Here is a 15,106-nt window from a genome sequence, read left to right as displayed (position 1 = left end):
CATGCACTTGGGGCGTCTTCCACTGCTTTCCCAGGTGCATTAGCAGGGAGCTGGCTTGGAAGTGGAGCAGCCGGGGCTCAAAGCGGCACCTGCTGCACCACACCACAGCCCCCCTGCTTCCTCTTGGAGGAGACTCTGCCAGGCCACAATGCTCCCCGCCCTTCACTGGCAAAATGACCTTGGGCAAGTTACTGGCCACTTCCATCATGGCCTCTGGTGTTCACTTGAGGACCATAGCACAAGCCCCAGGGGATGTGAGGGTTGAACTCAGTGGGCGAGTAGCCCCCCCCCCCCACGCATACACACACACACACGCACACACGGAGCAGCTATCTGGTGAGTTTTGTTGTTTTTTTTTTTTTTTTTTTTTTTGACAGGCAGAGTGGACAGTGAGAGAGAGACAGAGAGAAAGGTCTTCCTTTACCGTTGGTTCACCCTCCAAAGGCCGCCGTGGCCGGCGCGCTGTGGCCGGCGCACCTCGCTGATCCGATGGCAGGAGCCAGGTACTTATCCTGGTCTCCCATGGGGTGCAGGGCCCAAGTACCTGGGCCATCCTCCACTGCACTCCCAGGCCACAGCAGAGAGCTGGCCTGGAAGAGTGGCAACCGGGACAGAATCCGGCGCCCTGACCGGGACTAGAACCCGGTGTGCCGGCGCCGCAAGGCGGAGGATTAGCCTAGTGAGCCGCGGCGCCAGCCGCTCTGGTGAGTTTCCTGATGGTGATTAGTACACCATTCATTTCTCTGAATGCCTCCTGTGTCAGAAGCCTCGCCGTGCCTCTATTTCCTCACCTGTTGCATGGGTTCATCGTCTCTGGCAAGGAGGGGAGCTGGCACCCTCCACCATCATCCGAGAGCCTCGGCCAGAGCCAGCAATGCTGCCTGTCTCTCCTCGCTGCCTCTGTTTGGGTTGTGAGGTCAGAGGCCAAACGTCAGCCCAAAGCCTTCTTCCAAACTTGCCTTGCAAGGTGGAGACTCCCCAGCAGGCACCCCCAGGCCTGGAGACATCCGGCTGGGATCCCGGAGAGCCGGGGAGCGTTTTCCTCCTGCCTGGGGTGCGGGCACGGCACAGTGCAGGCTGGCAGTGTCTTCGCGGAAGGGCTGCTCACGCCACTCCCACAGTGGCTGGAATGACCGTCACACAGGTGCAGTAGGGTCTGCAGAGGCCCCACGCAAACTCAGCATCTGCAGCCCTGGCCTCACTCTGGGCCTCCCCCTGCACCTGCCCCTTCCTGCCACCCTGCCCTGCCCCTGCACCCACCATGGCCACACCCCCCAAGCCACCCAGTGACCTCACGTGGGAACTTGCCTGGCCATGGTCCCTGGGCAGGAGCTGCCCTCCCACAGGCCTCCCCGGGCCAAGGCCCACAGGCCAGCAGGTCCCGGGGAGGAGATCCGGGTGTGTGAAAGAAGGTACCAGCTGTCTGACCTCCAGGGACCGGTCCTGCTCCCCAGGGCCTCGCCCTCCCACCTGTAGAAAGACCTGCAGCCTGGTCAGCTCGGGGTCACACAGGGCTCCCGTGAGAGGCCTCGCGGGCAGTGGCTCTGCTTTCCAGGGTGTCCTACAAGCACCTGAGCAAAGGTTGCTCTATGGCATCACGCCAGCCAACAGCAGGAATCTTCTGGAAAGACCGCCAACCTCTCCCGGTCAGGCCTCGCAGGCGTCCTCGGAGCAGGGCCCTGAGCTGAGCGCTGGGGCCAGTGCCAAGCCCTCAGAGGTCTGAAGTTCCCAGAGGGGTAGCCGGGCACACTCTGGGGAGAACAGCCAAACAGAGGGAGGAGCAGAAACCCTGAAGGCGGTGAGAGACAGGACGGGGCTCCGAGCAGGAGTGGACGTGGGTGGAGGAGGGAGTGGCATGTGAGACAGTGCTGGGAGCCGGAGGAGCAGGGGCGCACGCAGACTGCATGGTCAGGACCTTGAGACCGCGTGAGCCCTCCGTGGCCTGTGCCTCCAAACAGGGGCCGGGGCTGGCTGCTGACTCTGACCCTGAGCTGGGACCCACCCACAGGGTGGCAGCCATGCTGGCTTTGGGGCCACGGGGCTGGGCTGCTGTACTGGCCCCTGGAGGAGGCACGGTAGCTGCCACCTCCCAGGGGGATGGTGATGGCAGAAGTGACTCACTGGCCATGTGGATGGCCAGGTCACTGAGCGTCGGCCAGGGTCAGCACAGCTCCGCCGACTCGCCAGGGCTCCCGTGGTCATTGAGCCCTCCCCGTAAGGAACAGCCGAGACCCGCAGAGAGTGGCGGCACTGTCGGTGACTGCTCAGCTGGTGGGAGTGCAGCCAGGACCCCAACTCCTGCTGTGTTCCAAAGGTGGCATCCGCTTCCCCCCCTCTGCTCCTGGCACCCCCCCCCCCCGCCCTGTCACCACTGCCCCACATCAGCACCAACCAGCAGCCTCCCCTTAGGGACCAACCAGCAGCCTCCCCTTACCTGGTAGTCCCCGCCAGCTCCAGGCTGGCTCAAGTTACTGAAGGCCCTGGGGTTCTGTTTAAACAAGAGTGTCTGAGCAGGAAAATCAAACAGACAGGGACCCTCAGGGGCTGCCTCCAGGACCACCCCGGGGACTGCAGCGGCCTGAACCTGATAAGGCCAGATCGCTTCACTCAGTTGGACGGCAGCCAACAGCCCACCATTGGACCAGATAGCGGGTCCCCTCCAGGTGCCCTCTGTGGGCAGGAGAAGACGCGGCGCGGGGGGTTGGGGGGGCATGCTGGGGAGGGGCCTGGGAGACTGCTCCCTCCTGCTTGTCCCTCAAGCTGGGGAGAGGGGCTGCTCCCCCTCTGCCTTCCCAGAAGGGGAGGAGCCTGTGATCACAGCCCCGGCTTTCTCAGCCCTTCTTCCACCACACCCACCGTGGTGGTCCCTGGGCTGCAGGGAACTGAGCAGCCAGGAGGGCACCGGCCTCAGACTCCACACAGACCCTTTTGAGTGGCACTGAGTACCTGGCCTGACGTGTCCGGGCCTCAGCTTCCTGGTCTGTTGAGAAAGGGGCGGCTGGAACCCATCTTCAAGTTCAAGAGAGTTAAAGGCAACACAGGAGGGGTGGTTCCGGCTTCCTTGTGGAAATGCCATGCCAGGGCCCGGCACTGTGGCCTAATGGATTAAGCTGCCACCTGCAGTGCTGGCATCCCACATGGGCACCAGTTTGAGACCCAGCTGCTCCACTTCCCATCCAACTCCCTGCTAATGCACCTGGGAGAGCAGTGGAAGATGGCCTGAGTGCTTGGGCCCTGCACCCGCGTGGGAGACCCAGAAGAAGCTCCTGGCTCCTGGCTTCAGCTTGGCTCAGCCCTGGCTGTTGCAACCATTTGGAGAGTGCCCCAGCGGATGGAAGACCTCTCTCTCTGTTTCTTCTTCTCTCTCTAACTTGGCCTTTCAAATAAACAAAATAAATCTTTTAAAAATGCCATTTCAGCAGATTCTGATGAACACGAAGACAGTGTCCCTAAGCTGTGCCCTCAGGTGGTCTAAGCCCCACAGCCGAGCAGCTGGCCCTGGGGGGCTGCTCTGAGGGTTGGATGTGGCCTGCCAGCCAACCATTCACCGCCCGGCGGGGCCCCTTCTTGCCAGGCTCTGCTCTGTTTTCAGGCAGGCACCCAGTCTGGGAGCCAGCAGGGCTGGGCTGCCTGCAGCAGGTGAGCCAAGCTCCCTCTGCCTGTCCCCCAGGGATTGCACCGCAGGGGTCTCCAAAGCGGGGCCATTCGTGCAGGGGAGTGCCTCAAAATCCCCAGCACGCCCAGAGCATCTTGCAACACCTCCGTTTTGCTTTTGCTCAAGTCCACGACCTCCAGTTTCCCCCAAAAACTGGGGACAGAAATAGAGTCGCTGGGAGACTCAGTGAATTAAGACGCGGTGAGCGCTCAGTGCGAAGCCAGGCAGGGGCACGCAGGACATGGTAAGCGTGGGCAACCAGAACGGCTCCCCCCCACACACACCCTCTACCCCCACTCTCCTTCTGGTTGTCCCATGCTTTCCCAGTCTCCTGGAACTCAGATCCCCAATCCACACTCAGGAGGTCAGGGATGGGGCCGGGGACTCCCCAAGCCCTGAGAAGCGGGGCTCTGCAGGGAGTTGCAGCCTCACCCAGTCCGCACACACCGGGGACCCCTGGGGTGCTCACCTGGTGGGGAAAACAGAACTGAGAGAGGCCTATGGTCTGGTCAACCCCCAGGCCTGCCCGCCCCCATGCGTGTGGTGTCGTTGAAAGAGCGTGATGGCGCTGACTGGTCCAGTCCTGGGGTCTGCACACCCCCTGCACAGTGCAGAATCACTCCTTCCAGGCTCCTAGCCTGGGGTCTCTCTGGGAACTGCGGTGTGCACCCAGGGCGCTGAGGGAGAACGCACGAGGGTGCTGGGATGCACTGCTTGCTCCCTACAGTCTTCGTGCACGGCCACCACCCTCAGCTCTCTGTGACGGTGCAGGCCTCTGGGCGCAGGTGGCAGGAGCTTAGGACGAGAGAGGCCTACGGTTTTCAGTCCTTTCTGGCTCAGAGAAGGGTGAGTGCTGGGCTGTGGATCAGAACACCTGCATTTTAGCGCCAGTTTCTGCCTCAGAGACCTGGGGACAGGACCCCTGCCAGGCCTCACTGTCCAGAGCCTGGAGCTTGCCTGTCGCCCCAAAGCTGTAGTTTCTTGCAGCTTTGGGGGCATTTTTCTGGGCCTAGGGGGAAGCCCGCGGCCAATGCAGCCCTAGCATTGCCTCCGCCCGCCCGCCCATCCCTGCAACTGTGTGTGGCTGCAGACTGAGCGAGCAAAGTGCAGGGACAAGCAGGGGCCGCAGAGACCCTGGCCACGGGCACCCCCACCCCCCAGGCGGGAGGGAGAGCTGTGGCCAGTCAGAGGCCACGGCCGGAAAGGAGGCACCTGAAGGAACCCGGCCTGTCTAGGATCTCAGTGACGTCACCGGGCTCCTTCAGCTTCTGGCTTTCCTGCGTGGAATTCACCATTGAGCTTCCCGACCGCAGGGCCAACTTTGGGGGCTACCCCTTCTTCCGCTCACTCTCTGCGGGCACTGATCGGGCGCTTACTGCCACCGTCTCCGCCCTGGTCCACCCGGGAAGGCAGCGCCATATGGTGAGCAGCCCTCCTTGTCACTCAGGGCTGCCAGGAGCCAGGCTCAGGGTGAGGAGAGCCCAGAGGGGAAGGGAAGGAGGCTGCCTTTTGGGTGCCTGCCCAGGCCCGGAGGGGCAGAGGAGCCGATGAAAGGGGCAGTGAGCAGCCCTAAGGGAACTGGCAGGGGCCTGGGCCTGGGTGTCCCGTGGCCTCTCCAGAGGGTTCCCTGGTCACCCTCACCCCCTGTGGGGTTCTGGAACAGCGTGGGTGAAGGACTCAGTTGGGACCTCAGTCTCACTGCGACCTTGTCCACTCTCCGGTCCTCAGGAGGGACTCTAGGGGCCAGCGCTGTGCTGCAGCGGGTAAAGCCGCCACCTGCAGTGCCAGTCTCCCAGGCATCCTGCATGAGCACTGCTTGGAGTCCTGGCTGCGCCACTTCCGATCCAGCTGCCTGCTAATGCGCTGGGGAAAGCAGCTGGCGGACGGGTGGCCCAAGTACTTGGGCCCCTGCACCCACGTGGTAGACCTAGATGAAGCTCCTGGCTCCTGGCTTAGGGGAATGAACTCCGAATGGAAGGTCTCTCTCTCGAGACTGTGCGTTTCAAATAAAACAAATAAATAAGAGGGACTTTAAGAACAGGTGCAGGTCACCGTCCCCACGCGGGAAGGAGGCTGGTGGATAAATGAGACCTGGCGGGAGCGGAGGGCCGGGCCGGGAGGGGCACTTCCTGCCGCTCCCCAAGGTGCCCCGTCGCCTTCGCTCGCCTGCTCCTGAGCGCCTGCAGCTTGAATCAGAGTGAATCACCGGGCAGGGGCGCGAGCAAGGCCACAGAGCCTCGGAGGGAGCCGACCTGCGAGGCAATGGAGACAGCGCACTGAGCGCGCGTGCGCGGGGCCGTGGAGGGTGAGGGACAGAGGCTGCGGCAGCCACGCACCGAGACAAGGACTCGGCAGGCGGGCGGGAACGCGGCAGCAGGGACGGCCACCTCGAAAAGAGCAGGGCCGGAGTCGCGGAGTGGGCAGCGAGGGGCCACCCACCCGCCAGCCCTCGCCCCGGTCGGACTGTCCGCCCCGCACGGTCCCCCGAGCTGCTCCCCGACTCCGGGGAGAGCGGCCGCGTTTCCGAGGGACCTCCCTGGGCTCCCTCCAGCCTCTGCCCCGGCCTCTCCTGGCATCCCCAGCCAGCCCCCCTCTTTAGCTCTTGGGTGCCTCCTCCAGGGCACGGCCTCGCCCACCTCTGCGAGCTCCGGGCTTCGGGGCCTCGCGCGTGTCTCCATCACGGCCCCTGCCCGTCGCCGCCCATCGTAAAGCCCACAAACCGAGGCTCAGACAACTGGCCCCGGGTAGGCGGGCGGCAGCCTGGAGCCTGTTCCTTCCGGGACTGAGGTCCTGACGTTGGATTGATTCACGGAACATTCTCGACCGTGTTCAGGACTCCCGAGGAGGGGGAGCCGCGGACAGGCGGAGAGTAAGGGTCGGGCTCGCGACCCTTTTCGTGGGTTGGGGGCGGGTCCACGCAGCCCCGCGAGCGCCCCGGAGTTTCAGTGCGTTTCGTCTTTTGAAGGCGCCGCTCCCGGGAGAGGGGAGCGGATTTCTGGGGCTCAGACCCACCTGCGTTCTAGCTGAGCGCCCTGGACAACGCGCGCGACCTGTCTGATTCAGTCCTTTCGTCTTGCGGGACAGGGGGCCTCCCTCCCAGAGCACGCAATTTTAGCGAGAGCTCCGACGAAGGCGCAGCGCCTAGAGCAGGAGGGGTCACTTCTCTCCTGACCACTCCCTCCGAGCCCCTGCCCCTCCGAGCCCCGGGCCGGAACTCAGCTGGGGGGCCCCCAGCGGGTTGAGCCCAGGCTGGCCTTCCCGGGCCTCGGGTGGGCCGAGCCGGGACTCAAAACGTCGGGTCGGGGGCCTGGAGCCTCGGGGTCTGCCTGCCGTCTCCTGGCTTAAATAACCGTGTGTCTTTGTTATCCGTCGGCAGCAAAATGGTTCGTTACGCCTGATTGGTCTAATTGCTTTGAAATGGGATATATTATCTATAATTATAGAGCTCTAGGAGGAGCCGGCCGGCCCCCGCTTTCATCCTTCCAAGTGCACCCTCATGTCTTGATCACATTAATTTGGGCCATTTGAGGGGGAGGCACGGGCGGGGGTCTCTCCCCGCAGATCCCGGCCCTGCTCGCCTCCTTCCGAATTCAACGACCCAGGCAAGCCCCGGCCCCAGCGAGGCCCCGAGAGGCGGGTGGGGGGAGGGCGCGGCGGGGCGCATCGATGTCTCCCTGGCGTCAGCAAACTGTCCCGCACGGGCTGGGCCCGCCTGCGCCGGAATCAGCAGGAAGGAGAAACCACGTTTACAAATGGCTCTTGGTGTCCCTGCACGCGAAAGAACCGAAATGCTTCACAGGCACTCGTTCTGCCCGGGTCCAGGAAAGCAGGGCGCCTTTCGCTCGCGGTCTGCGCGCTGAGGATCCAAAGCCCGGAGCCCCAGGGTCCGCCGCGGCTCTCGGCTCCGCCCGGCGCGAGCGGCTCCTGGAGTTTCCCAAGCCCGAGTCGCAGCCCCTCGCCTCCAAGGCCTGGAGGCGGCGGGTCCGGAGGCCCCCGCAGGTTGGGAGACCCCGTGGCGATGCTTTCTGTCTGCTCCTCGGCCCCCGCCCCCACCCCGGGACAAAATGCCTCCTCCCTCGCCCCCACCGCCGCCCTCCGGGCGATTGGTGAATTCCCACCAAAATAAACCGTTCCGGGTAATCGGTTTTCATACCACATTCATTCTATTAAAGAGGACTGTTTGGGGCTCGCTAATTGCCCGGGGATCCCACTGAGCTGCGCATTTTAAAAAATGCACGCGGGATTCCTGGGCCCGGGCCACAAAACGCATTGGAAAGGTGGGGGAGGGGAGGGGCGTAAACAAAACCCGACGAGGCGACAGCGAAGGCCGAGGCGACAGGGGCCAGCGCGGCCCGCGAGCAGCCTCCTCCTCGCCCGGCGGTGGGGTGGTGGCCGTGTCAGAGAGCGGCAGCCGCGGCAACATGGGAGTCCCTCCAAAAATAGAGCTTTGCCCGTGGGCGACCCACCGCCCATACCCCCCCCCCCGCAACAAACACCCCGAGCGAAAGGGATGCTTGGGGTCTTAACAACAAACAACCAAAAAAAAAAAAAAAAAAAGCCAATCCCACCACCCGTTTGTGCGCCCAGAAAGTGGACGCGGGACACTCGAAGGCAGAGGCGCGGGGTTGGGGGGCAGGGAGCGCAGTGGGAGCTGGGCAGGGTGGGGGGAGGGGAGGAGACGGCCTGGGTGGATGCGTAGCGCCGGTCTCGGAGCTTTATCTGCCGCGGGCCAGCCCTGCCCTTGCCAGGCATGAATTACAGCCCCGGGCTGCAGCTGAGAAGCGCCTGGGTACGCGCCTCTAGAGCTGGCGGCGAGATAACGGCGCAGCCCCCCGGCCGGCGGCCGAGCTGAGCGCCCGCGCCGAGACGCCAGCCCTGGTCCGGATACAGGCCCGAGGGGCGCCTCGCTCTCCCCAAACGCGCCTCCTCGCCCGCGGGATCGAGCAGCACGTGCCTGCGGACACACTGCGTTACTTCTCTCCTTGGAGCCGCCGGGGCACCCCTCCCCGGCAGCCCAGTGGCAGAGCCCGGGAAAGCCCCGCGCTGTTCGCACAGCGCATCGAGTCGGGACCCTGCCCCGGTGCTGATGCGCTCTCCTCGCGTTGCAACGATTTGTCTTCCCAGGGAGCACGCACGAGCCCAAACTGAACCTGGAGACAAGATTCGGCGGGGTTCGGCCCGGCTGGGGAAGCCGAGGGGCGGGCTGCTGGACCCGGGGCTGCGGGCGCGAAGCGGTTGGCTCCCTGGAGGCGGGGGCGCGACTTCAAGGGCCCCTGCGGCGGCTGCAGCCTTTGATCGGGCCGCCGCTGGCGCCTAAAAACAACATCCTCGTCTGCCTAGGAGGCGCGCGGAGGGATCGTGACAGATTGTTCATCCCCGCAATTAACGATGCGGCCCCGCTCCGGCCAGGGGGGAGCCCGGGCCTGCGTGCAGGCCTCGCCACGCGTGGGCCCGCTCGCGGGGTGCGAGCCCGCGCCGCGCCCTGAAGAAGAAGGAGGCTCCTTGAAGCCGAAGTAGTCGGCGCAGTTGCGCGCAACGTGCTTTGGCTGGCGCGCGTCTTCCAGCGAGAAACTTGTTAGCTAAGTCGGCTTCTTAGGGTGACCTGGGAGCCAGGCTTTGCGAGACGCGAGAGGGGAGCGCAGCCGCGCCAAGCCCGGTCCGAAATATGGCAGCGTGGCCGCAGAGTGTCCCGCCAGCCGTGCGGAGCCTCAGTTCGCTCAGCTTTAAAGTGGGGTCTCACGGCCTACGCTCCGTGCGCCCAGCCGGGCCCGACCTCGTCGGAGGCCCCGAGTCCCGGGGGCAGTGCCTGGGCTGCAGCCTCAGGCCCTGGAGCACCCTGGAAGGGGCGATATAAATTTTACGGAGGCGAGGGACCGCAGCTCACGCACCTCGGGGGGTGGGGGCCTGCGAGCAGATGGGAGACCGCCAGCCCGACCCCGCCCGCCGGCCCGCGGACGCCGTCCGGGTAATAAAGTTCCCTCTGTAGCCATTCATTTTCCTTAATCTGGACGCCCCCTAATCTGCAGCTTTTATTGCTCCCGGTTAAAAGGCGAGCGAATTCGCCGTCCCTCCGCGCCCGGATAATTACTCCTAAACGACCACGACAGCCCCTGGTGTTTCCTGGAGATTAGAACTCCAACTCACCGAGGGCCAGCGCCGCGAGCGACCGATGGCCCCCTTGCCCCCGCAGCTCCGCGGGCGCGCAGGAAGCCGCCGGGCCTTGGAGGTCTTTCCACGCCATCCGACTTCTTCCCCTCGCCCCCTCTTTTTTAAAAGCAAAAATGAAATCACGTTTCCTTCGAAATTGGCAGCATCAAGTGTTCAAGACAGGCGCCGAGGAGCCACGGCCAGGAAAACCGCCCCGGCTCCCGCGGCCCCCTCCCCGAAAGGCGCTTCTGCCTCGCGCCACCCGAGACCCAGACACCCGGGCGCGCGGCTCCCGCACACGCGCGGCTGGCGGTCACCTTGGGGCCCGATGAGTGTTGTGCGGACGTTTCTGTTGGTTTCATTCACACACATTCTACACCAAAAAAGACCTGGCGGTTTCTTTGCCCACCGGCCCCCGGAGAGGAGAGGTTCAGAGTTGGGGGAGAATGGCCCTCGTGGGTGCAAACCGCCCAGTGACACGCGGCTCCCTGCAGTCACAGAACCCCAGGAACGGGGCTGTTTGCTGGCAAACTTGAGCCCAGCTCCAAGGAGAGACCGAGGCCCAGGTTCCCGGACCAGGAGGCAAAGTTTCCAAGATTGAAAGGGGGGAGAGAATGAGGGTCTTTTTAGATAAGAAATCAGCGTGTCTTTTTTTTTTTCCCCTGGGATAAATACCCCTGCCTTTAAAGAAAAGAGAGAGGGGGACTATGTTTAAAAAAAAAGATGACCTCAACTCTAATTAGTGCCGTGGAGAGGGGGCCAGGGAAGCTGCCATTCTGGAGAGAAAGACGTAGTGGCAGAGCAGGAAGGGGGTGGGAACGGGGAGGGGTGGGAAGAGGCGCTGGGAGGGGAGCGCAGAGGGGCCGAGCAGTCCCCCGGGAACGCGGAGTGCGAGGCCCGGGATGTGGGGGGCAGGCGCGCAGAGGCCGCCGGGCTCCCGCCGACCGAAGCTTCCCGGCACCCCTCCCCCGGCCCGGCCCTTCCCTGCGCGCCCCCCGGCCCCGCGCGCTGCGGGGCGAGTCCTAGGAGCGCGGCCCAATGGATCGCCCCGGGCCCGCCCCTCGCGCGCTGATTGGCCGCGGCGGCGCCGGCCTCGCCTTATTAGCAAGTTCTCTGGGGAGCGGCGGCCGGAGCCGGCCTCGGCGGGTGCGCCCGGGAACTCGCCCTGCGCGGCGGCGGAGGCGGCGGGCAGCCAGGCCCAGCTCGCCGGGGCTGGCCTTCTGGGGAGGGGCGGGACGCGCGCGCGGGAGGGCTCGCCCGGCCAGGGCCCCGGGCGCTCGCAGAGGCCGGCCGCGCTCCAGCTCGCCCGAAGCCCATGCCCGGCGGCTGGCCCGTGCTGCGGCTGGAGGGGGGGCCCGGCTCTGCATGGCCCCGGCTGCTGACATGACTTCTTTGCCACTCGGTGTCAAAGTGGAGGACCCAGCCTTCGGCAAGCCGGCGGGAGCAGGCGCGGGCCAGGCCCCCAGCGCCGCTGCGGCCACGGCGGCCGCCATGGGCGCGGACGAGGAGGGGGCCAAGCCCAAAGTGTCCCCTTCGCTGCTGCCCTTCAGCGTGGAGGCGCTCATGGCCGACCACAGGAAGCCCGGGGCCAAGGAGAGCGTCCTGGCGGCCTCCGAGGGCGCGCCGGCGGCGGGAGGCTCGGCGCAACCGCTGGGCGCCCGGCCCGGGGGACTCGGCGCTCCGGACGCCCCCTCCTCGCCGCGGCCGCTGGGCCATTTCTCGGTGGGGGGACTCCTGAAGCTGCCAGAAGATGCGCTCGTCAAAGCCGAGAGCCCCGAAAAGCCCGAGAGGACCCCGTGGATGCAGAGCGCCCGCTTCTCCCCGCCCCCGGCCAGTGAGTAGCCAGCGCCCGGGCGGCTGCGGGGGTGGGGGTGGGGGAGGGGCCCAGCGGGGGTGCAGGACCCGAGGGCGCCAGGCCGCGCGCCGGCGCCTGCTCGTCTCCGGCGTCTCATACCTGCCGCCGGTACCTGGAGCCAGTGCCGCGGGGCCCCGGAGAGGGCAGGCTGGGGTTTGCGCCTCTCTGCGCCCCCACCCTGGAAGAGCGCGCGCGGCCTGGCGGAGACGCAGCTCGCCGTCCATTTCGGCGGGCCCCTCGTCTCGGCCCCGCGATGCCGCGAGGGGGGAGGTCCCTTGCCGGACCCCGGGGCGCGGACAGCCCCTCTTGCTGCCCCTTCTAAGCCCCCCCCGCCTGACCTGCATCGGAGGGGCGCGGGCATCTTTTCCGGGCGCCAAGTTTCACTTTCTCCCAGAGTCCTGGCCCCTGGCCCCTAGTGTAAAGGACCCTCGCCTAGGGGCTCCTGGCTCTTCTCAAACTCCCGCCAAGGCCGAAGCGGGGCCCGCGGTTCTTTGGGTGCAGGGGCTGACTTAGGGGGAGGGGGCGCTCCGCTTTCAGGGCAGGGGGCGGGGCGGGGAAAGCGCCCCCTCCGCTCTTCCCCGAGGTTCCCGGGCGTCTGGGACTGGGTGTCCGAACGGGCTGCAGCCGCGTGCGGGGGCCGCTTCCAGGGCCCCGCAGACTCGCGCCGAGATATTTCAGGAGTCCGGAAAATGCCCGAGTTTTCCTCGCTTCCTCCGATTATTTGGCGCCGCATAATAGCGGCCCGGATTGAATGGCGCGGCGCTGAGAACGATTTCTGTCTGGGGACTGCGTGTCTTTGAAAGGCCGGCCCCTCCCCGAGCCTCATGGCCGGAGACCGCGGCTGTAGTTTGCCCTGGACAGCACTGCTCCCCGAGGGCGGCCGCGCGGGGAGCGGGTCCAGGCGAGTCCCAGTCCCCCAGTGCCGGGAGGCGAGGGTGTTTGAACTCGAGATTTCGTTTTACCCACATCCTGGTGTGCCCGGGAGGCCGAAGGATCATCATCTTATTTGTTCTGTGTTGTGATGCTAAAAACAATGTTACATTCAAAACCCGCATGGTGAAACAGCCCGAGTCCGAATTCACTTTTCAAGAGGAAACCTGTGGCCGAGGCAAAGCGGCCTTGGGATTCAGTGAGGGCCTCAGGCCCCCAGGGTCGCCTGTCCACCTTGTCCCAGGAGTGATTTGGTCCACTCGTGTCCAGCAGCCCCGCTGAGCCGATCCAGCCCCTGGCCTGCGGCTAGGCCTCCAGCCGGGTGCTCACTCTGTCCATCCTTGAGGGTTGTTTTGAAGCCAAAAGAAAAAGACAGTTGGACACCGCTGCTCTCTGTGCACTGAGCCACAGGTCCAGCCGAAGCCATGGCCCACGCCAGCCCACGACGGACGGCGGGTGGCTGAAGCCCGAGGCCAGACGCTGGCGGTGGGAGCGGCAAGAGCCCCGTCTCCCCTCCCGATGACACTGTTTGGGAGGACTGACCACAACGGGGGCTCCGGTGATGGCCACCTTCCTGCCCCACTCCTGGGACTGCCCCAGACCCCCTGATCCTGGGAAATGAGCTGGGGCTTGGACATCGGCAGTCTCTGAGCGGCTGAGCGCGCGGGGGCGCGCACAGAGAACCCTGTGGCCAGCAAGGAAGAGCTGAACGCTGAACGTGGCCTTGGGCTCGCGCCACCGCGGTGAACTCCCTGCGCGCGGGCTCGTGGGGCAGGCCGGCCAGCCAGGGCCTACCTGAGGGGCAGCGCCACCAGCCCCAGCCGCGGTGGAGCCTAGGACGCGGGTCTAGTTCTGCCCACCTGACACTTTCGGTTTGCAAAAAGTAGACCCAAACCGCTGGCTGGCGGGGCTGCGGTGGGATTTTGAGAATATTTTCCTGGGGCTGCCCACCAAGGCTCTAGGTAAACAGCAGCAGCGGGCGGCGTCGGTGTGGCCGCTCCTGCCTTGGGGGGCGCGGACGCCGCTCCCTCTTAACCTGCTGCCTTTTGTCCCCCTTAGGGCGGCTGAGCCCCCCGGCCTGCACCCTGCGCAAGCACAAGACCAACCGCAAGCCGCGGACGCCTTTCACCACGGCGCAGCTGCTGGCGCTGGAACGCAAGTTTCGTCAGAAGCAGTACTTGTCCATCGCCGAGCGCGCCGAGTTCTCCAGCTCGCTCAGCCTCACCGAGACGCAGGTGAAGATCTGGTTCCAGAACCGCCGCGCCAAGGCCAAGAGACTGCAGGAGGCAGAGCTGGAGAAGCTGAAGATGACCGCCAAGCCCATGCTGCCGCCGGCCGCCTTCGGCCTGTCTTTCCCTCTTGGCGGCCCCGCAGCCGTAGCGGCCGCCGCCGGCGCCTCGCTCTACAGCGCCTCGGGCCCCTTCCAGCGGGCCGCGCTGCCCGTGGCGCCCGTGGGACTCTACACGGCACACGTAGGCTACAGCATGTACCACCTGACATAGAGGGCCCCGGGCCGCCCACCTGCGCTGCCAGCCACGTCTTCTGCCAGCAGCAAGAGCGCACCCCAACGCACCCCTGCTCCATCCGCACCGCACCCCCTCTCTCTAACCCCCCTCCCCCGCCACAGAGCTACACCTTGATGGGGCAGCCGAGGCCAGGGAAGTTAAGAGAGCCAAGCCGAGGTCCCCAGCAGAATGAGTGGTCGATCGGACTGGAGGGCTCTGCTCCTGCCCGGCGCTTCCCTGCGCTGGGGGCAGAGGGACAGCGCTTGAGGATTTTGGAATGGAACAGGTTGAGAGCCTGCAGGGTGATGAGGGCACCCCGGTTCCTTCCGCTGGAAAGCAGTGGCTTTGGGTTAGGGACACACAGATGCATCGCAAAGGTAGGTTGAAGGGACCTCTCTTACCGTTCCAGAAAACAGTTGTAAAATTAAAAAAAAAATCCCGTTTCTATTTAACAGTACATTTGTGTGACGTTCAAGCACCCCTTTGGAAGGGATTTGTGTGTACTATGTAATATACTGTATATTTGAAATTTTATTATCATTTATATTATAGCTATATTTGTTAAATAAATTAATTTTAAGCTACAAGAAGCCACCTGTTGACTGATTGAGTGTTTTGTTTTAATGCCGCTCCTCGCCTCCTCCCCGGCACAGCTGCCTGTCAGTTCGACAGGACTTTGAGAGGCGACAACAGGATATGTGGGCACGGAGGGGGGTGTCCTTTGGAACACACGGGACGGATTGGCGTGAGCAAAGTCAAGTGGAGAATTGAAGCAATTACCGAGGATAATTAGGCTCAATTTTCCAATTCACTCTAAGCTGAAATCGACACTCGCTCAGGCGACCCAGAACCGGCTCTTTCTTTTCTTCCTCCCCTTTTAACCTGTCTATGAAAACAAAGCGGTCGGCCCACAAGGGCTGATGGCTGTAGACAGCTCGAGAGGCGTCCCGGTCCCCAAAACCTGTTTTCCCACCGGAGGCCAGGTGGGGGGGGGGGGGTGCGTGCCGACGGCTC

The 15,106-nt window shown here is 64.7% G+C and overlaps 1 protein-coding gene across 1 annotated transcript; it reads left to right on the top strand.

Annotated features, from left to right (window-relative positions):
* Positions 1–10,922: 10,922 nt before the first annotated feature.
* Positions 10,923–14,686, top strand: MSX1 (msh homeobox 1). Its single transcript, XM_051829735.2, has 2 exons — positions 10,923–11,636; positions 13,647–14,686. Exons 1-2 carry the CDS (start codon positions 11,168–11,170, stop codon positions 14,087–14,089), a joined length of 912 nt encoding a protein of 303 aa, XP_051685695.2. The 5' UTR covers positions 10,923–11,167; the 3' UTR covers positions 14,090–14,686.
* The last annotated feature ends 420 nt before the right edge of the window (positions 14,687–15,106 follow it).

Source organism: Oryctolagus cuniculus, chromosome 2 (assembly GCF_964237555.1).
Source record: "Oryctolagus cuniculus chromosome 2, mOryCun1.1, whole genome shotgun sequence".
Classification (NCBI taxonomy): domain Eukaryota; kingdom Metazoa; phylum Chordata; class Mammalia; order Lagomorpha; family Leporidae; genus Oryctolagus; species Oryctolagus cuniculus.
The sequence above is the reverse complement of the archived record's forward strand: the minus strand, read 5'-3'. Positions and strand labels throughout refer to the sequence as shown.